Source organism: Miniopterus natalensis, chromosome 1 (genome assembly GCF_054644295.1).
Source record: "Miniopterus natalensis isolate mMinNat1 chromosome 1, mMinNat1.hap1, whole genome shotgun sequence".
Taxonomy (NCBI): domain Eukaryota; kingdom Metazoa; phylum Chordata; class Mammalia; order Chiroptera; family Miniopteridae; genus Miniopterus; species Miniopterus natalensis.
Genome location: NC_142081.1, coordinates 188,369,632 through 188,392,859, shown reverse-complemented (window position 1 = coordinate 188,392,859; position 23,228 = coordinate 188,369,632). Strand labels below are relative to the sequence as shown.

The 23,228-nt window shown below is 37.3% G+C and overlaps 1 protein-coding gene across 2 annotated transcripts in view; it reads right to left on the bottom strand.

Annotated features, from left to right (window-relative positions):
- Positions 1–4,794: 4,794 nt before the first annotated feature.
- SEPSECS (Sep (O-phosphoserine) tRNA:Sec (selenocysteine) tRNA synthase) overlaps positions 4,795–23,228 on the bottom strand; it is a 33,194-nt gene continuing 14,760 nt past the window's right edge. For both annotated transcript variants that reach the window (XM_016218237.2, XM_016218236.2), the window contains exons 7-11: positions 22,619–22,748; positions 22,397–22,488; positions 11,221–11,314; positions 9,439–9,529; positions 4,795–8,069 (exon numbers count right to left, since the gene is read on the bottom strand). In XM_016218237.2, the coding sequence (XP_016073723.2) occupies positions 7,766–8,069; positions 9,439–9,529; positions 11,221–11,314; positions 22,397–22,488; positions 22,619–22,748 (711 nt within the window). In that variant the 3' untranslated portion in view covers positions 4,795–7,765. The remainder of the gene's footprint in view (positions 8,070–9,438; positions 9,530–11,220; positions 11,315–22,396; positions 22,489–22,618; positions 22,749–23,228) is intronic.

Below are 23,228 nucleotides of genomic sequence, written 5' to 3'. Positions count from 1 at the left end.
TGGAATAGTTTTGCAACAGGGAGCGTCAAGGGTGTGAGGCGCATCTTGAGTGTGAAGGGGTATCTGGAACTGCTGGCTGGTTCCTCTGGGCAGGGTCCACTGCCACAGTAACTCTCCCTCCCCCCTTACTGGAGACCTGCTGCCCTGGGGGCTCTCAACACAAAAGTCAATCTGGAATCTGACAGCAGGGCTGCTCTCCTAGGCCCCTGCCCCGCCCAAGTCCCCCCGCTGGCACCGTGCAGGCCTGACACTCAGCCGATCTTTGAAAAGTGAGACAAACAAAACTGTGTGCAGAATTGGATGTTTATTTCCACCATCTGCGTGGCAATACAAGTTCATGTTATAATGGCATCCGCTCTCCATCAGTATTAGGGAACCATTTAAACATCCACAGCCATTTACTGATTATAAACACACACTAAAAAAAAGGCGGCAAGTGGCATGTGGCCCCGCACCTGCTGCCTTTGTGTGCATCAGTCAATTTCATGCCTAGGAAACGCTGGGCTCCATGGGGATGGCTATAGAAGCAGTTTGGTTGGTTGTGGGGTTTTCTTTTTTTTTCCTGGGGAACAGCATAAACCAAGTTGGCTCAAAAATACACTTAATGCAAATAGATGGGAATAAATGGAAAATAGACAATGATCATAAAGGCAGACAAAAAATGCTGAATTTCCTAATGTGAAAAGGTCCATTTACTTATAATTAGTAGATGAAAACTGGAGTATTTTTATCGGCCTTCAAGAAAAATTAGCAGGGGTTGCTGTGCAAAAGGTTCCTATCTCCCACCCCTGACCCCTCAACACCCTACCCCACCCCACCCCAACCCCCTGGAAGGTTTGAGTCACTGGCAATGACAAATAGGGGATAAATTGGATGCAGTGAGAGCAGGCATGGGAAGCTGAAGGAACAATGAGAAATGGATGCATCTTACAGGGAAACAAAGAAAGTTTACCTAAAAGGTGTGAAATGTTTTCTGGACCAACTTTTTACCTTGCCAGGGGTTTCTCAACCTGCTTCAGATCAGCCCTTGCCTTGTCATTGGTCCATTGGTGGCTCCAGGCTCTAACCTGAAATTAGCCATGTGACTCTGGGTAGTCATTTTCAGAGCCACCAGTTTCCTTACTGGAGACAGCTTCAAAGGGGGAGTTCCATTAGACCAAGTATCCTAGGAGCTCTGGACGGCACATTTCCAGTTCACTTCTCCAAAGAGAGGTTTGTTTTTGCTTTGTGTGTTTTTTTCTGACAGCATTCTAACTATAAGTACTTTCTGCCTCTATGACCAAATGTTTTGGAGGGGGGAGTGTGGAATAACACTCAGCTTTTTAATAAGTCAAAAGGATGGAAAGTACACCATAGGGAATATAGTCAATAATATTGTAATAACTGTGTATGGTGACAGATGGTTACTAGACTTCTCGTGATGATTACTTCTTAAGGTATATAAATGTCTAATGTTGTACACCTGAAACTGATATAATATTGTATGTCGACTCTAACTTAAAATTTTTTAAAGCTAAAAAAAAGAGAACAAAGGTTTATGGGGGAGTAAGGCCCTATAAAAAGGGGGTAAAAGCAGGCTGGGGCAGGGGGAGCCATCAGTCTGTGATGCAGACCCCACAAAGTTCAGCCAGCCCCCAGGGGAGCCCTGAAGCAAAGACTGCCTGTTAGAGGAGTCGCATGGGGTGGAGAGAGCCAGGCCCCTATAGCACCACCTTGCTCTGAAACCAAAGAACTTGACTGTGGCTCAAACACCGAGTTTTGAGCCAACCTTGAAGGAGCTAACAGCAGGGAGGCTGTCCGCTAAGCACACTCCCTGCAGCGGGTAGCAGGTCTTTTCTAGAAGGAAGAGCAGAGCCACATGGAATAGAATATTTAGAGCTCTGTTCTAAAAGCAATGGAAACCACTGAATAGTTTCAGACAAGATGGGATTTCACAGTTACGTGAATATTTAATAATGCCTATTGAACATTCACACAACAAAGAGTCGAGTGTCGGTCATGTGCCAGGTGTCTAGGTGCCTGAGACGTGAGTGGACAGAACTAAGATCCTGCTCTGGTGAAGCGTATGCTCTACAGAAGAGAGAGACAAACAATAGGACACAGAAATACGTGAATTACACAAGGTGCTGGACTTTTGCTCCTCAGTGTGGTCCATGGGCCAACAGTATCACACAGGGGTTTGCTAGAAATGCTGGCCTCACTCCAGACCTACTCAACTCAAATCTGCATTTTACTAAGAACCCCACGTGATTCTTATGCACAGTAGAATTGAGGACAATGTTAAAGTGGGGGAGATAACTACAGTATTTAAAAGTATAGTCTTAGCAGACCTCGTTGAAAAGGGAAACTTGGATTAAAAACATGAAGGAGGTGAGGGAGCCAGCCAAGCATCTGGGTTGAGACATTCGCAGGCAGAGGGAACAGCTGCAGTCAAGGCTCTAAGGCAGAGAAGTGCCTGCAGCGTTTGAAAGCAAGGTGGGGATTGGGAGCTACTGCAGTAACCCAGACAAGAAACATTGGTAGTTCAGACCTGGTTGGTGGCAGAGCGGGAGCTGAGCAGTGGTTTGATTCTGGATAAGTTTTTAAGGTATATCCAACATGATTTCTTGATGGATTGATGTAGAATGTGAAGGAGAAGTTGAGGATGAGTCCAAGGTTTTTGGCCTAAGCAGATGATAGAACAGAAGTATGATAAACTCAAATGGGGAAGGCTGTGGGTGGAACAGGTTTTTAGGGGGGAGACCAAGGGATCGTGTAGAAGTTGAGATGTCTACTAAGACATCCAGGAATGATCAGGCAGTTTCACACAAGTGTGGAATTCAGGACGGAGGTCTGCTCAATGTAAGTTTGGGAGCCATGATCAGTCATTCCACTGTAGTCATCTAAAAACAGGGCTAAATATAATGAACTACTGCCATGCTTGCAGATCTGATTACACCAAAAACTTTGGTCAGATAATGCAACCGATGTGTAAGTCATTGAGGCACAAACCTTTTCTGTACATCCCTCCTGGGCTGCGGCCTGACATTTCAGGTACATAAAATAGTTAATGCACTTTAAACATGGTTTTCTTTAGAATATTCTCAAATATAAATGCAAAACAAAAGGTAACTCATAGAAACCAAAATTGAAAAACTGAAAATAAAAAAAGATGGTCATCTAAAACCAACTTTAATTTCCATTGGAGAATAGACAAAACTCATTGATGACTCCCTCTCAAAAAAATTCTCCTGAAAGTTCTACTAAACTAGACAGTGACTATATTTTGATTAAAATCTAGCACCCCTTGGTACAGTACAGCTGTGTGCAGAGCATTATAGCAGTTATTAACAGTAAGTGCTATGTTTCAGGCACTGAGTTAATCATTTTACACGTACTATCATCTCATTTAGTCCTCAATCCTATAAGGTTGTACCAATTTCACTTACAATGAGACCAAGATTCAGAGAGATGAAGTGTGTGAGCTCACACGGTTATACTAAGCACCAGTGCAGAAATCTAACTCCAAATGCAATGAGAACTACCTGCAAAATTCAAATAGCACAATTTAGAAATAATATCTGCTGAAGATTTTAATCTACTTTATTTTCAAATAAAAGACAAAGTGGTTTTTTTAAGAAAAGATTAACTTCTAAGCATCCAACCTTCTATAGTTAATAGATCCTTTACGAAAAGTCTGCTGGAATGTCATCTCCTTACTCTTTAAAAAAAGAAACTTTACCATCCCCCACCCCCCATGACTCATGATTTTCATTATAAGTATGACTTTTCTTGTTGATAATCTAGACAAGGTGATAGTGACTGAATAAAAAATGGACAAGTGATTTTGTGTTAGTTATCTGTACTTGCAGGTTTTATCTGTAGAAATTAGGTAAAATAATATAATGTACACTCAATGATTTATTAAAAATTTATTTCATGTAATAAATTATATAATTCCTTTTTATCTTTACACTGTCTACAGCAAAAAATATTTTTGGAAACATCTTTCTCTTTGGGTAAAACAAATAGGTCAGCTGGCTGACGTCGGCTTCAATTCTAATGGCTAAAACCCCCCACAATTATACAGTTAAGCATAGCGTTTCTTCACATTTGCCTAAAAGTTCAAGTTGATACCACTTGATGAAAACATTACAGTATAAACACTTTCATCTTGCCCAAGGCCTTAGACTGAACTGTAGAATATTAGGTGAGAAATCATAAAGGCATATTTGTTAAGTCTTGAATGCATCATCTCACATGTGTCTAGACGGTAACGGCCAAAAGCAGCATGAAAGTAATACAGGAAAAGGCACAGAAGGATGCGGGGGGGAGTCTCAGTCCTGTACGTTATGAGTGGCCAAAAAGACATATAATCACCACAATGTGTCAGGCAAGGGAAAAACAGCTTACAGGAGGGCTTTAGGGCTTTTTTTTAATGTTAACAGCAAATTCAATTGTTCTTATCAGATTATTCAGAGGGTATCACATTTCTGAAATGACCAAACTTCTGTGTACATAAACTGAATTAATTTTTAGTTACAAAATAAGGTTGGCCTCATGAAATGCACAAGATAACAAAACCACTTAAGGGTTTGGCAGAAATCAGTACATCTTAGCAAGTGGGAGAAGAAAATCCAACTTTTAAATGCACCAAATGGATGTGTATTCAAAAAAATTTCTCTGAGTGTAACATGAATGAGACTCATTAGCGTTTGTTGGTGTTGTCAATTGTTGGCTAGCTTCCTCCATGAAAAAACACAAGACTTTAACTCACAATGAGCTACTACTTCAATATTAGAGTAACATCACTGGTTTAAAAAATTACCTTTAATTTAAATTTTGCCGAAACCTATCCCAGGCATATAGTCTAAAGTAAAAGCACATCTTATAGCTTAGGCCTCATTAAAGTTCTCATTATGGGGTGGTTAAAGCAAAAGAGCCACAGAAGAGTCTTGTGCTGGGGCAAAATATGGAAAAATCTTAATTTATATTTAAATTTACCATTCTGTATATCAAACGCCTATTGGTTGAACAAAACTGTATTCAATAATTCATATTCTATAATTTCACTCAACTAATACACCAAGCTAACTAGAAAGATTTATGGTTGAACAGAGTTCCTAAGGCTGGTATCACATATCATTCCCTGACAGAGTGAGAATTCATCAGCTGGGAACATAAGAGCCAAATTGAGAGTTGGGTTTAAAATACCTTTCCCTTCTGCGTGTATAAGGAACACATTGTGTACTGACCTAAAGAATATTTTGTTATTCAATTTTCTTTTCTGGGCAGACTACTACAGCCCAATAACTTTAAAAACCAAACTCCAAAATTCTACCTTACAGCCTGAGAAGAGCAGCTGGATCATAAGGACAGAAGAGGTCATCTTAATCAATAACTGGGACATGTACCATCCTTTGCCCCTCTGCCACAGTTCTAGGGTAACTAAGGCCAACTGTCAGGGTCACCAATCAGTACCAGCAACTTAAAATAAACAATTGTCTGTACACACTTTTTTATACTTACATGCGGAAAGGGGAGAGAGCAACACAGAAAACAACCTTGGGGTGGGGCAAAGGGAAGCCAGTATAAACAGAACCTACAACATCCCTTCAAAAACTCTTAGGAATTCTATGATCTCAAGGTCATACTTAAACCAGCAGAAATAGAACTGGAATTCCAAAACCCCTGAAAAGAAAGTGCTAATAATAAAAACTATGGCTGATTTTATGCACCAGGAATGAAATGTTATAGCATATCTATCATTCATATGTGGGTTCATGTAATTTATCTTCAATTAGAATGATTATCTATTCAGCAGCTGAAGCCCAAGAACTGCTGATACACTGCAGATGAGACATTTGCTAGTCTCTCGGCTTTGGCCTTTCTTTAATGATGATCACACAATACAGGTCACTGGATCTATAAACCAGTTCTGGCTTACATGGAGAGCAAGTGCGCTGCCAGCATTTACACTGGCAATGCCACTTCATTCCCTTTCGTAGACTCTAGGGGTTCTGTGGAGGCTATTCAGCTTTATTGGTTCTACAATTCAGTCCCAAATTCACATAGAAAACATTACACAACTTTTTAATCCAGGATTTACTCCTTTAAAATGACTTATTAAAGCTATTTTTAAAAAACAGCTATTAAAATTTGAACTCCAAAGATATAATAATTTAAGAGCAACTTTTATATTTATAATTAAGTACTTTATCTCAACAGTCTTGACTTCCAAGGCTGTTAAGCCAGTGTCTAAAGTATTCTAACTTACACATTAGTGGGAGTGGATCTGTCTGAGCTCGTGTTTAACAGTTCACACTGCTAAATCAATAGAGAGAAAAAATACAACCCAGAAACCAATGCAGCCTTCTCTACTGTAGTGTTTTCAAAAGTATGTTCACAATGGATGTCCGTAAGTCTTCAGATAATGAAACGTTCAAACTGGTTTCAAAGGAACTCTTACAGCCTTTGACATGCCAATAGGCAGGTCTGCAAAGTCCCTGAATTATCTGTCCACAGGATCTTTTATTCCCATGAGCACCTCTTAGGAACAACACTCCACGGAGCAGGTCTTGAGAAACACAGCTTCACCATTTGGTATATTCAGAAGCTTCACTAACTCCTCAGACTATGAGACATCAGCCTATTTCTTAAAATTAACAACAAAAATGATTGTTACAGCCAACAGGTCTGGAATTTCAGAATCAGCAAATGAGCATGTGGGCAGGGAGGGGGGAATACACCTCTTTAGCATACTACATCATTTTCACCTCCCTAGCAAAATATGTTCAAAATACCCACGGTTAACCACTCTTGCTGATGGCTGTGCACAACACCTGAGCAAACTAACCAATACATGAAGGCTGCTTAAAGCAAAAACAGTGGAATAAAGTTTTCACTTGCCCAACTGGAAAGATGCACAAGGCCATATAAAACAATTTATAATTACATATTTAGGACTGGTAACCCTGGTTATTACCTAGGAAGGAGTCCGTACCACAAAGAGAGATTAACACTATAGAGCTATCTTCTCTGAAGCACTGCTAAGTAATTGAAGTTGTTGTGGAAACCTCTTCACTTGAGTTCATTTACCTTGGAGCAGTGTTTCAGCCTCAGCACTACTGAGATTTAAGGCTGGATAATTCTTTGTTTGGGGAAGTTGTCTTGTCTACTGTAGGATGTTAGAAGTCAATACCATCCCACCAGTCATAATAATCAAAAATGTCCCAGATGTTGCTTAGATAGAAGCAAATCATCCCCAGTTGAAAGCCACTGATGTTGGGAGAAAATGAAAGCTCTCCCCTGCTTCCCTGGGGAATGTCCATTTTACAGGCACTGTGACTTGCACACATCAACAAACACCTAGTAATTAGTAGCATTAGAGATCTTTCTAAATTCTGTGTGATCAGAAACATAAGTCATTTGTAAGTGGTAGAGAAGGGTTGGGAAAAAGCAGTCTAACATTTCAAAGAGTATGGTGGTAATTTTACTGTCCTTCTATTAGTAAGAATTATCTGAATCATAATGTTTAATTGACAAATATTCTCACAATTAGAAAAATGCTAATTGTGTATTATAACCTGTTAAGGATCATAATGATTGAGGCTGTGTAAGAAGAAAAAATGTTAACAATCATAAATGGCTAAATCAGACCATATTCTATTCCCTGACCACACATTGTCCATGACATTCTCAATTCAAAAGTCTCAAGTCCTCTCTTTAAACTTGTACTGTTGCCTCATCATTTCTTTCAAATTATCAAGAAGAAAGCCTTCACATGTCATGAAGAAGAATCCTGATATGTGTCAAGAATTACATTCTCTAGTTTTAAGCCCATTTCTTCAGTATCCACATCTTCAGTGTTGTCATCGTCAACTCCAGATACATTGTTCTCTCTATTTTGTTCTTTTCTTACTGTCTTTAAACACTTGTCCAGTCTCTTTATGAACAAGTCCACATCCTGTATCTTCATTCCGATGGCTGATGCAGCATTGAGGTAAGCACAAGGGTAATCATTTGTATGTGACATGAAGCCTCGGAAAGTGTAGCCACTCACAGTTTGCACAGACCCAAGAGGCACAACTCTAAAATGGAAAAAATTTACCAATTTAGTATGTCTGGTGATATCAGAATATATCACCCATAAACAAAAGGTATCTGCATTACTAAGCCTTACATCTACTTATTAAAAAGTTTATAAAAGACCATAACTCAGGGTCTATGAAAAAAGACTGTCAGCCTTTAAGTAAAAAGTATACAATACACTCAATTTTACATGGAAAAGTGATTACCATTTAATTTTCTTCTATTAAAGAGGTACAAACTTTAGGAATTGCAAACACCTGTACATCTTCTTCAAAGAGGTCAAAAGAAAATTATTTGGTTTTGTACCAAAAATGGACTCTGACTTCACATATATGAACCTGAGTGGCATGGTGAAACTAGTAAGTCAAAACCACTGATTAATTGCCATGTGTCACCTCAAATAATCAACAAACTAAAATTACACCCATCTGATCAGTGCTATGCAATAAGGGTTTTAAAGCCAGGATGCAAGAGAAATTATGTAACTGCTTATAAGGGATGTTGGTCAGCAATCAGTAATATTCATCAATGGCACATGCATTTTTTCAGCTTCATTTCACTGGCATACTTGATATAAGCAGATTTCTAGGTGTCCTTTTTTATTTTCAAAGAAGACAATTAAGATCAACTAAAACATAAAGAGATAGTAGCAACACTAAAAGCAAGGCCAAGAAAACCATTCTAGAAGTGTCAAACTATGCTGTTATACACATACAGTTCACCAAGGTAAAAGCTGAATTCATCTAAGATTTTTTCTTTTAGAAAGTTGTCCTTTGATGTGAAATCTCTAACCTCTGGTAGAGAAAAAATAATAGAAGAATGTAAACAGGAATACTTAGAACAAGATACTTCTTTTCAAGTCATTTTTCTCTGCCATCATCAAATTAAAAAATAAAATTAATTTTTAAACCATGTACATAAAAGACCAAAAAGTACAGTTTCAAAGGTGGTACTTAAACAAGAATTGCATAACCTTTTCAGTTTAGGAAATGGGCTTTTCCTTAAAAAACACTTTTGCTTAAATTTAATAATGAAGATATCATTTCTAACACCATTAAGTGCATCACTGAAGATTATCTAACAAGGAAATAAAGATAAACATTTGTACAGAGAGGTAATGAACTTTTGTTTCTGTATATCTATTAAAACAAACAAGACTCATAGCTTTTTGTGGCTATTTCAAGTGTAGGCAGCCCACAGTGGGCATATAACAGATTTGAAGACTCTACTTCATCACCATTTACTCCACAATGAATTCTCAGGGGTAGTTCAGCATATACTTAGGGGTCTATTGTTAAAGAAGGTACTTTATTAGCCAAATAGCTTTAAAAAGCCAAATAAATCCAAGCCTCTTTTAAACATACATACCTGGCTCCAGAAACCTGCCTGGTAAAAAGCATCGAGCCAAGCTGAGTGACAGCTTTGCCATGGTGTTCATCTAGTGTCTTAAGTGTCACAGCTGAAAAAGAAAAAAGCATCCCAGTGAGCCCTGGTTCACCAGCACAAAAATCACTCAAAAAACAACATTTAATAATGGAGACATTACTTTTCTTTGTGTTAGAATACACATAACATGAAATTTACCATCTTAACCATTTTTAAAATGTATGTTCAGTGGTATTAAATACATTCACATTGTTGTGCAATCATCACCACCATCCATCCATCCCTATAATTCTTACCATCTTGTAAAATTGAAACTGTGTACCTGTTAAAAAAATAACTCCCAATTCTCCACTCCCCAAGCCCCTGGCAACCACCATTATACTTCCTGTCCCTATGATTCCTGACTGCTCTAAGTACCTCCTATAAATTAAATCACTCAGTATTTGTCTTTTGTAACCGGCTTACTTCACAGAGACATTACTTTTTATTCATTGTCAAGTGGCATGATTTTACTTGAATGCACTTAATAAATTACAGTAAAGATCTGTTTGCATATCAGGCAAAAATACATTAATATAAATGAACATACTCAGAATTGGACAGAATTTCCATATTACCTCTCTAAAGAGTGAATTTTCCAATTAAACAGATGGAACTATGACATGATCACATAGTAGTTTATTCAAATTCAACCATGTTTTAAGAACTTGTAAAATGAGAATGTGGGATATATTTCAGCATATATATAAGACTAAGTAAGATCAACTTCTGTATATGGAAATGAAAATTATATTAGTAAGGTTATGTAAACTGGGTCTATTCATACCACCAAACACCAATACTAGGTACCATTTCCCGAGGATGGACTTACCATACTAGATAGTTTACAAATATAATCTCAACCATTCTTTAACAATTTTGCAGGTGAGGGATCATTATCTCTATTTTACAGATAAGGGAAAGAAAGTTAGAATTGGGATTCAAATCATACCATATCACCTTCCATAATATCTACATAGATTATAAGCCAGCAAAGGATTGATTTGAATGGGTTTTATGATACATTGAGAGCCAAACAGTTCTCCGTGGAAGCCCATTCCTGAAAAAGGTTTCAGTTACAAATGACTGTTTCCTAACTTTCCTCAGATACACATGAAATGTGAAGCACATTATACCGTACATATTCACAAATTAAAAGGGGTAAGTATGAAGATTAAAAGATACTTAAATGCATCAAAGTCAACATTCATATTATCCTGTTTGGCAGTTCTTGTCTACGTGACAAAAATCACAGTCTCTACACAAACAAAGGGAATTATCATAAATGCAGAATCTCTAACATAGAGACCCTTGAGAAAACAAACAATAATAGCATTAAAAACAACGTAAGAATGGCTTTAACTTCTAATATTATGGTGTTTTATTAACTGGTAGAGAATTTTAAGTATTTATAGAGTCCTTACTAGTGACTAAATGCTTTTCAATAGAAGCAGGAGTTAAAAGTATTATTTTCTGTTTATTGGTTATAATACTTAATATTGATTTGGATTCTTTCAGCATATAGTTTTTTACCTTAGAAATATATTAAAGCATTTCTAAAGAAAGGCTAACTAAACCTTTTCAATTTAAAAATTAATACTGTAATAAACTTAGAAATACCATTATAACCAGAAGGAATTCATACTTATTCTAGAAATACCAGCTTCCTGCTGGGGACGGTTCAGAAGCTCTGATTATTTTTTTTTTATAAGGAAAAAAAATTACCTAAAGATATGGGATTGTGAGGTGTATGCAGCAGTCTTTCATCGTAGGCTTCTGACAGCTTCTTTAGTTGGATGGACAAATATGAAAACATTTCCTGCAATAACAAAATGCTACACTTAAAGAAAATAAAATGGGTATTGCAACTTGCCAAATTTAATAAGACAAAATCTGACTGGTGTAAATTCTGTAATGTAAATTAAATTAAACTCATTCATGTGCCCTAGGAGCAATTCTTTCCTTTGCTGCATTATAGTGAGATTCAAAGCTTCTGCAATTATCAGAAACCACAGGATTTAGGTAAAGAAAGCGATGAACCAGCACATTTCCTACTTTGGGGCTATTATGTATCTATCACAAATCCATCTTCTTTTCAGAACCTCCAGGGCTACTGCTCTTGTCCAAGCAGCTGTCAACCTCTGCCCTGGACCACAACAATACATTCTAAATGATTTCTTTGCCTCCTTTCTCTCCCCTCTATAATCTGTTCTACACACAGAGGTCAGAGTGGTCTTTCAAAAGCATAAATCAGATCATGTCCCTCCCAATGACTTCCTCCTATATGTATAAAAAAACCAAACTCTTCATCTATAAGGCCCTGATGATCTGGCACAGCCAACAAGCCCACTTCAGCACTGTCCTTACCCCCACTCAATACAGCGCCAGGCATATCAGCCTCCTTTCCATCAGCTGGACAAGCCAAGCTCATTCTAGTGTCAGGACCTTGACGCCTGCTCTTCTCCCAGGTTGTTCCATGAGCAGTCCATTTTGACAGACTAAAGGGACCTTCCTTTATTACTTCCCTGTAAAAGTAGCTCTCCAACTCCACCCATTCCCAGCTCTTGAACTCACTGCAACACCATTACCTATTTTGGTTCTTTCATTATACTTATCACAACCTGAAATTATCTCATTTAGTTGCTTAAATGAATACTGCCTATGACAACCTACTGGACTGGAAAAACTCTGAAAGAAGAGACTTTGTCTTCTTCACCAGTTTTTTCAACACCAAGAAAAATATGCCAGGTATTTAGCAAGTACCTAGCGGTAGTTTTAAAATGTATTTCTTTTAAATGACATAAACTTAACAATTCTCTAAACTCAATTAAAAAATATAGCAACTAAAAATTAAAAATGGTACTCTAGAACAATGTACATCAAATAGTAGAAAATAAAATAAAATAAATTTTTAAGTGTAAAATTTCACGTGCACATGTGAGAAGTGGTAGTTTTACCAAGTTACAAATAAATATTAAGTTGGCAACTGTTTGACCTAAAATTATACTTTCTTCTCCTAGTAAGCCCTTTCGAAAGTACTGAAATGAAAATCTGCCCATGAAAGTCGGCCCCTGATGAGCCCATTTGCACTGACCTCTTCCAGCCATAGTCAAAACCTATAAACTCTAGAGATACACCTAAGAGCCAAGGGGAACAGAGTACCCTGTTGTGGAGACAACAGGAAATGATACTTCTCCAACTTTAAAGGTCATGAAAGCTGCTTCAGTTTTCTGTAAGGTAACAGTTGCAGAGTCTGATCTCACACTGGGACTCAGAATATTTTCATGTCTAAAACACACTGATGACTAACTCTATCTTTTGTTAGGTAAAGATTAAGAGAAGAGAAAAATTCCAAGCTTATAAAACATGAATGAGTCTACTGAAGACCACAAACATTTTTACCTTTGTTGACACAGTGTATTTTATATTCTGACCTGAAAATTTTTTTTAGCTAACTGTTGATCTTGAATTTTTAGGATATTTTATAAGGTCAATCTCAGCATGTCAAAATTATGAAATCTTAGATAACTAAAAGAAATTGACTTTTTTTATATTTAAAAAGTTAACACCCACATTTGTCATACCTATTGAAACTACTAATACATGTGATGTCTTTTTCTTTTGTCATTTAAAAAAAGTATAGAGAAATATTTAAGGGGGCAAATGTTATCACCAGAAACAGAAGAAAAAAAGTGTGGTAGGTATCTTTACTCAGATAAATAAAGATTTCTGACCCCTCCTTCTTAAACTAAAATTCCAATATTCACTTCAGAAAGTAAAATGACAGTCAAATGGAATAAAGAAATTAAGTGTTTTTCCAGCAACTATAGCAATTCATAATCTTTTACTGCCACACCAGTGTTTTAAAAAAGTCACATTTTAATTTAGATATTAATTGCTGATTTTTCTTCATCTATATTATAAGCCAAAGTCTTAATCTGCATCTATCTCTCTTACTCTCATACACATCAACGTCTTATAAACAGAAATAAAGCTGATAGCCCAGAAATAACTTTTACAGACTCCTACATTTTCCCCCCAATATAACACACGTAAAAACTTATATCAGAGGTGAGGAACAATTTAATCTATTATTCTATCTAGTATGGCTGCCACAATAAACACCAATGTGGTCACACTTGTATACTTGACCCTTGAACACAGGTTTGAACTTTGCAGATCCACTTATACATAATTTTTTTCAATAAATACAGTCGGCTCTCTGTATCGCAAGTTCACATCCACGATTAAAGCAACCAAGGGTCGAAAAAAGTATTTCGATCCATGGTTTGGAATCTGTAGATATGGAGGGCCTATTGTATACATTGCTCTACGCAATTTTATATAGGGGCTTGAACATTTGCAGATTTTGATATCTATGGGGTGAAGGGAATTCCTAGAACCAATCCCCTGCAGATACCAAGGGCCCACTATAGTTAAGTTTTGGGGAAGTCAAATGTTACATATGGAATTTCAACTGCACACGGTGTTGACACCCCTAATACCCATGTTGTTCAAGAGTCAACTGTACTTAACTTGTACTTAGCTATTGCTAGAGAGAGGAAATGTTTCCTTAGTAGCACCCCTAGTGGTGCTTTTAAACTTACTACTGCATACATGTTGATTAAAAAACTGAGATTTTTCCCAATGCTCAATTACTAATATTTTAATAAATTAGTTTTAACCAAGTTAGTTCTATCAATTACTTGCTAAAGCCACTAGAATTCAGTTTTAACTGCAGCTAATATTAGGATTAAAATCTTTAGACATTAATCAAAATACTAAGATAACTAAATCTCATAATACTATGGGAGTAATCAGACAAAAAAGAAAATATCTGTGAGTCAAGTTCAAATCCATCTGCAAATATTTATAGTATCTCTACTCTGTGTAAAGGGTTATGATAGGTAATCCAATAAGCAAAGAAGCTTAAATTATCTGAAAGCACGATATACTGAATTCTACAATATTCCACATATTAAGGTCCTAAATGCTCTCCCATTAATATCACTACATTTAAAATAGATTATTTAGGAGACTACCACTATTTCCTACACTAATACTTAGCTAAGCAGTTTTTTACCTGATATATTAAAGGTACTACAGACCCTGCCTATTTTTTTGCTACAGTTAAATCTATAACTGACATTTATTATAAAATACTTCTGTAAAGGGAGAAATTTATTAGCACCCCAAGCAAATACGTATAGAAAGATCTTACTTAAAAGAAATGAAATACTATTGATTTCTATGTCATTTTTGCTGTATTTAACTTAATTTTAAAAGACTCTTCACTAGAGATAAACTGAGCTGTATACCTGACTGCTAATGTCAGCTATATTTCCAGAACAAAAATACAAAACTTTACCCCATAGTTCAAGATGTTAATGAAGGAGAAGTTGAATTATATTAAGCATTACCTTTCCTATGGCCTTTTGCAAATTGATTTGCAGTCATGAAGCCCAACATTCAGCCTATCACTCCCCATAACCCAAAAATGTGCATAATTCATCAAATTTTAATGAAAAGGTCTTATGTAATCCTGTTTTTTGAAACATACTGTTTCATGTTACAGGAGAAGATGTAAATAGAACTTCACATATTATTACTGTATGCCTCATAAGTGGGTAATACATCAAAAGGGAAACATAATAAGTAGTCTAATATTTCAATGATAACATAAAAGGATGGATGGACAGCAGGCTGTAGGTACATATCCATGCACGGATGTCCGTATTTGAAGATAACAGCACAGATGCAATGTGCTGCTCTCTAAGACTGCGGCCAGATTAAAGGATCCAGGCACACTCGGCAGTCTTTGCATCACAGGCTAAAGCACTGCTTTCAAACTCTTCTGTTGAGGCCCACGTCCAGGCCTGAAATCTCATGCTTTTGTTGAGATTCAACCACTCCACTTTTGGGGCTGCAGATCTACTAATGTTCCCAAACCCAGCTTTGCTATAGGACACTGAAGTAGATGTCTGATGTTCTTTAGAATGTAGTTGTCCTCCAAGCTTTAGCTAACAAATTCCAGCCACCAAAGCAGCTACTCTGCTGTCATTCTCTTCTGCACTTGTCCAATTCAGCAGGTATCTGCAACCACGATTACCTGCCTGCCCAGCTCAACAAAGCACTCTTCTAAAGGAAAGCTAAGCAGAATAATGGTCTTCTCCAGAAGCAAAACGGGTAAGGACAAACTCTAAAACTGATCTTTCTTTTTGCTTAGAGAAATGCAAAGAAACAGTCTCTTAAATTTAACCCCTTTTCTTAAAGGCCGATTCAGTTAAATTCATGGTCCTTTCTCCCCTCAATGAGGCAGCTGTGTTGATCAGGAAGGGGCTAAGGGCAAAGAGGTTCAATCCACACACAGAGTTCCACTTTCTCTGATCCCTTCACCCTTCTAAAGAGCCGGCTTGAGAAGGAATGGCTTCAAGCCGAGCTCCTGTTTGCCTCTACAGCAAAAGGATAAAGCCTTTTCTGAAGAGATGCACTAGATGAAAGCATCTAAAAATATCACTGCGGTGAATAAGGGCACAGAATAAAAACCCTAAGTTTTCTCTACCACCCCCTTTTTTAGTGCGCAGTAACACCAATAATAGAAAAAGAAGCTCTCAGGGATGGTATATGAATAGCTCTGGCTGGAGCAAAATAGCTTTGCCTCAGCTTCTCCAGAGCTGAACCAATAAACTATCACGATTAAATTTTTACAGTTCAAAAGCAAGTCCATTTAAACAAAACAGGCCCTTACTTCTGCAACAAATCTAATAAAAATAGCTGTGCCACACATGTGCAATTATGGCTTATGGGGACATCGACAGTCTTCCATGAGAAGACTCGCCCGCTGAATGAGGTTGTTAAAGAACCATTTTAGTCACAGTGACAGAGCTCTCAAATGAGCATTCTCCTACTTGACGGTCACCACTGCAGACAATCAGTATTCTAAGTAAATTCTATACAAAGAATTTTAAATAAAACCAGTTAATACAACAGAGCCTTTGGGGTTTGACATACCTCCACTAGGTAAGAATGGAGTGGTCATGAGCTCATCATTTTTATGGCTCAAAGGCCAGGCACAGAGCAGGTAAACACTTCCCCAACACTGGAAGCAGTGAGAGCAGAGTGGTCAGACAGAAAGCGGAGGCTCTAGCACCACGTTGACCTGAGTGTCAATGGCAGTTCTGGCACTAATATGTGGTCCCTGGGTGAGTACTTGACTTTTCAATTCCATCTGTACAATGGGAATAATACCTACTTCATAAACTTACTGAGTAATATGAAATAATGAATATAATAAACCTCACAGAGTTCCTGGAATACAGTACATATTCATAAAAATGTCTGTTTCCCACCGCCTACTTTACCCTTAGCCTGAAAGAGTTTTCAGGTTAAAATAACTAACATTACTAACTAACTAACAGGACTCCTATGGAATCGTGCAAATACCCAGTAGCTATAACCCTCTTCTTGCCCTGTCCCTGTTTATTCCACTCCATCCAGATAAAAAAAACAAAACAAAGTTCTGGGTATTAGGGTTACCTCTTGACATCTGAGATGGAGTCATCCAATGCATAAATATTACTAGAACATACAATTTCTCCCATAAAATATTTACCCAGTGATAAATGAAGAACAAAGTCCCAATGAAAAGCGAGCTGGGCTGCTTGTTGGAGCCACGCACAGGCTGAGCTACCTATTCCTGCAGGTTGCTCTCAAAGCAGATGGGTTTTCACTGAAGCTAAGCAAAATGTACACGTGCATAGGTGTCTGAGTCATCTAAAAGTAGCTGAAATTTTTAAAGTCAAACCCTAAACATCAAATGTTAGAAATACCATGGCATAACTGAAATACTTCAATTCCAAAATGATGACAGAACACCCTGAAATCAACAGTTCCATAATTCTAATGTAAGGAAAGTACTCTGGAAGAGGAGTTTACCTGCTCGGGAAGAAGTCCTACTCCCAGAAGTACAGGACCTGTTATACACAACAGGTTATCACCATTTTAACTCATTCCTCTTCACAAGTTTTCTACTATACTCATATAGGGGGATGTTTCTATAAGAACATCTAATTTAACGAAGTCAGCAGCAAAATGTTATTTGCTTTCTGACTAAATTTCCAGAAAGATACTTATTCTGTGTAAAACAAGAGATGACTATACAACACTGAACCTATGTGTTCTCAAATACACTGCATTGGTTCATTCACTAACATCTGATGAGCATCTACTATATATCCAGCAAAGGATGCCAAGAATAGAAGGATCGCCCGGCCGGGCATGGCTCAGCGGCTGAGCGTTGACCTAGGATCCAGGTGATCGGGGTTCGAGTCCGGGTCAGGGCACATGCCCAGGTTGCAGGCTGCAGCCAACCAATGACTCTCATCATTGATGTTTCTCTCTCTCTCCCTCTCCTTTCCTCTCTCTGAAATCAATAAAGATATATTAAAAAAAAAAAAAAAAAAGGATCAATGACAAACTCCAAGGTAGACACTAGTCTCCTAGACTACCTATAATTAAGGACCAAGTTTCATTGGATATTTATCCAAAGAAACCCAAAACACTAAAAATTGAAAAAACATACACCCATATGTTCACTGTAGCATTATTTACAATAGCCAAGGTATGGAAGCAGCCTAAGTGTCCATCAGAAGATGAACAGATAAAGAAGTGGTGCATATACACCATGGAATATGACTCAGCCATAAAAAAGAATAAAATGTTGCACCTGCGACAGCATGGATGGACCTAGAGGGCATCATGCTGAGTAAAGTAAGTCAGAGGAAGACAAATGCCACATGATTTCACTTATGTGTGGAATTTAAAAATGAAAATAAACGAACAAGCAGAACAGAAACAGACTTATAGATTCAGAGAACATTTGATGGTTGCCAGGTGGGAGGGGTACGAGGGTAGGGGTAAAAAAGGTGAAGGGATTAAGAAGTATAAATTGGTAGTTACAGAATAGTCACGGGGATGTAAAATACAGCATAAGGAATATAGTCAATAATATTGTAATAACTATGTATGGTGTCGGACGGGTACTAGATTTATCAGGATGACCACTTAGTTACATGCCTAATCACTGGAGTGTACACCTGAAACTAATAAATACTATGTCAAGAAGTGCTAACATTATGTTTCCTCTTCAAGTTTTTGTTATTTGAAACTCCTCTGCGGGTCCCTTTTCCTCTCCCAGGCTTCTTGATGTTGGAGTGCCCCAGAGCTCAGTTCTTGGCCTTCTTTTCTGTTTAGATTCACTCTTGTGATCTCATCTAATCTCCTGGCCAATTAACTCCCCAAATTTTTACCTCCAGCCCAGTTCTATCTCTTAACACAAGACTCATATCCCACTCTCTACCTGACATCTCTATCTAGATGTCAACAGATATCCTGACTTCAATTTTGTCAGAAACTGAACTCTTGGCCTTCTACCGAAACCTACAGGCTTTACCCATCTCTGTTAATGGCTCCTCCATCCTTCCAATTGCTCAGGTCAAAAAGCTCAGAATTATTCTTGACTTCTCTTTTTCTGTCATACAAGACATCCATCAGGAACTCCAATTGGCTTAAAACAGACCTAGGATCCAACCACTTCTCATCACTTCCACTGTCACTATCTAGATTCAAGCTAACATCACTTCTTGATTACTGTAAAAGCCTCCTAATGAGGGTCCCAGCTTCTATTCTTGCCCTTTTAACTTATTCTCAACATAGCAATCACAGTGGTCCTTCACAGTCAGTCAGGTCACGATACTCCTCTATTCAAAACCCACCAGTAACTAACCCCCTATTTCACTTAGAATATGAGGCAAAGGCCTTACTGTGGCCTGGAAAGCCCTATACGATCAGCCCACCCCCATTACCACCCTGGCCTCAGCCCCCACAACTCTCCTTGCTCACTTTGCTCCAGACACACTGGCCACTTTACTGCTCTTTAAACACACCATGTCTGCCCTGGGTCCTTGTACTGGCTTCCTGCCTGAAGCACTCTTCTCCATCACATGTGTATATTCCCTCAAATTTCACATCAACTCAGATTCTGTCACCTTCTCAATGAAGACTGCCCTAACCACTGTATTTAAAAAATCAATTCTGCCCTAGCCAGTTTGACTCAGTGGTTAGAGCGTCAGCCTATGGACTGAAGGGTCTCAGTTTTGATTCTGGCCAAGGGCACATACCTTTTTGCAGGCTCGATCCCTGGCCCCGGTTGGGGCACGTGCAGGAGGCAACCAATCAATGTGTCTCTCTCACACCAATTTCTCTCTCTATCTCTCCTCCTTCTACTCTCTCTAAAAAGCAATGGAAAAAAATCCCCAGGTGAGGATAAAAATAGATAAATAAATAAAAATAAATAATCAATCCCCACCACCACCACATCATCATCCCCAATTTCCCTTATTTTACTCTGTTCTTCCTTTTTTCCAGAGTACCTTTCACCATTATAATTTATGTATTAAGCAACCTTTGTAATTCATGTTTTATGTTACTTGTTCATTGCTGATCTCCCCCATATGCAATGTAAGCTCCACAAGAGCAGATATCTTTTGTCTATTTTATTGACTGCTATGTCAATATAATGTGCCTGAAACATAATATATGCTCAATAAATACTTAGTAAATTAAGTATTCACTCCAGGAAACTTATCCCACACTCAATTTTACGTACTGTGAATTTCATAGAAACACTGGTCCATACTTTAGACCATTCAATTTTATGTGGGGTTGTCAATGTTCAAATGGGGGGCCAAGACAGACTGATAGGGGTAGAAATGGATATGAGGTACCATGAAATTGAAGAGACCATCATCTTAAAATTTTCACCCTTACAAAATGTCTGATTTATAAATTACCAATGTGACTTGTGCTCGATTACTAAATTACAGGCCAATTACCATGATTATAATGCCCATGGCCTAAGATATACCTATTTTATTTTAAGAAATATTTAGTCTGTAAAACCAGAAGCGGCCTGAGATATCAATTATTTCTTTCACAAATGAGGAAATAAAATCTGCAAATTTAAGTATCTTTTCCATAATGAAACAACTAGTTACAAGAGAGCAAAGACCCATTGGTATAGGATACAACTAAACTCTCATAGAGGCAGATGACAGTTTTCCTCATCTGTGAACAACGGCTTCATCTGTCCTTGGGAGAAGGTTCCTTAAAATATTTTCTGAGGTCTTCTCTTGGCTACTACAATCTATGGCCAGTTACATTTTGGAGTTTATCAAACTGGAGTTTTATTCTAATCATTTTTTCTCAGGTTTATCAAGGCATAATTTACCTATAGTAAAATTTCAAATGTCCACTTTCCATGTGTCCACTTCTATGAATTTTGAAAAACATGAACAGTAATGAAACTACTCCCACAATTTACCACAATAGTCCCCTCCCCCAAATCAAGTCACTGGCAACCATTCATCTTTTTTCTGTCCTGATATTTTTTGCCTTTTCCAGCATGACATACAAATGAAACCATATGAAAAATATGTAGAATTTTTGAGTCTGGTTTATTTCATTTACCACAATGCATTTGAGAGTCATTATGATGTTGTGTATATTAGTAGTCTGTTCCTTTTTATTGCTGTGTATGTATGTACCACAGTTTGTTTATACACCAGATGATGGACATTTGAATTATTTCCAGGTTCTGGCAATTAAGAATAAAATCATTATAAACATTCATGTCTAGGTTTTTGTACAGGCATAAATTCTCATTTCTCTTGAGTAAGTAGTAAGGGGTGGGATGGCTAGTTTACATGGTAAGTATATATTTAACTTTATAAAAAACTGCTAAAGTGTTTTCCAAAGTTGCTGTACCATTTGCATTCCTACCAGCAATGTCTGAGTTCTACTTGCTTGAGATCTTAGCCAACAATTAACAGTTTCAGGTGTTTGTTTTGATACTAGCCATTCTAATAGACGTGTATGTAGTGGTAATCTAATTGCGGGTTTAATTTGCATTTCCCTAATGACTAATGATGTTGAGCATCTTTTCCTATATCATGTAAATCTTAAGAGAGATTCTCACAATAAAAAGTAAATCATTACTTTTCTATAGACTGAATAAGTGGGGTAGGGGAACTAGGGTAAAATAGGGCACAAAAATTATTCAACTTATTCATAAAGCTGTTGAGAGGATCTATCTGATAATATAGATAAAAATATTTAAAAATATGTAAAGTACTATTAGAGAATCCAAGACACTATAAGTGCTACTAAGTATTAGAAAAGTTATAGATACAAACACAGCACCAGGGACCTCTAGCTCTCCCAGAAAATAAATGAATAAAACATCTTAGTCTGACTCACCCTGCCAACACTGTCTACAATTTTAGAGCTATCTTGAATTGAGCTAGTTTTTAGTGTCAGAGACAAAGCCCAGTTTTCAAGCACAAATGTCACTTTTCTTTTCATAGTCAATATAACCAATGAGTTCAACATTCCAATAATGGCAAGGGATAAACTTATTTTAGAATGAGAAGCTGGTCTATTTCTGACCTGATTCTTCCTTCTTTAACTGATATCTCACCTAAACAGGTCTCCAGGCTTCCAAAAACTAAAAAGAAAAGCCTTTTCCATTTGTCTTTCAAGAACCTCTATCTAAGTGATAAATGAATTGAATTTTACTGAACTAAGAATCCTTGATGTAGGAGTTTCTCAAAACAAACAAACAAAAAAGCAAAATCACCTGTCCAAGATTCCTCAGAATATCTGGATAAACAAGATGACAATGATTAATTGCAAACCACTTATGGTGGTTCCAGATCAAAGTATATCCCATAGGACTGTACTAGATACCTATAATCAAAATGATAAACCAATAGGCAAAAACACCAATGATTTGGAGTGCCATTCTAGTCCGGAGTATTATTTTACACCTAAAGGAAAGGCTTACCTTTCTTTCTTTTAATAGCTTCTTATAGCCATTTGATCCAAGTGATAATAAAGTAATAAGGACATCTAAAGAAGGTGAAGCTGAAGCTCTTCCTGAAATAAGAACAAGTTATACTCACGAGGGTAAAAAAGCTTTAGAAATTAAGATTTATTATAGTAGCTTATATACAAATGGACTTTTGTTTGTTAGTTACTTTTTCTGAAGAGCAACTAATTTATTTACCTGGATACATCTTGCTGATTTCCTGAATGAAAGAATCATTAAAGCCAGCAATTATAGCGCCACCTACTGGAACCATAAAATTTTTGTCCAAGCTCTGAACGAAGGCATCTATTCTACCAACCCGAGCCCCCTAGAATGAAATAACATGTAGCATTACATATTTGTTTCTAGAAGAAGAGACAACAATGGCTATTAACAAATAAATACCATTAACATAATGCATGAAAATAAAAAAACAAAATATTTTTATATCTTTGCAACAGTGCCAATAATACATTTTTAAGTTTTAAACTGAGTTTTTAAACACTCCTTATATGTGTAAGAGCACTTTATAGTTTACAGCCTGCTTTCACACAAAAATCACTTAATCCTCACAACAACCCTGTGAGAAAGGCAGGGTTTCAGTATCAGTTCAGGTAGGAACTATATTGAAACAGAGCTTTTCACCTTAAAATTGGGTAAGAAAGAGTGGTTTCCTCCTGTGCCTCTCATCTGTGATCTTCTATTTGGTAATAAATGTCAACAGTGGAACCTAAAACTATTAAGTAATTTTAAACACCCTCGGTAAGGGTGGCCACCATAATCTAATGGACTTAGCAACCCACGCTGC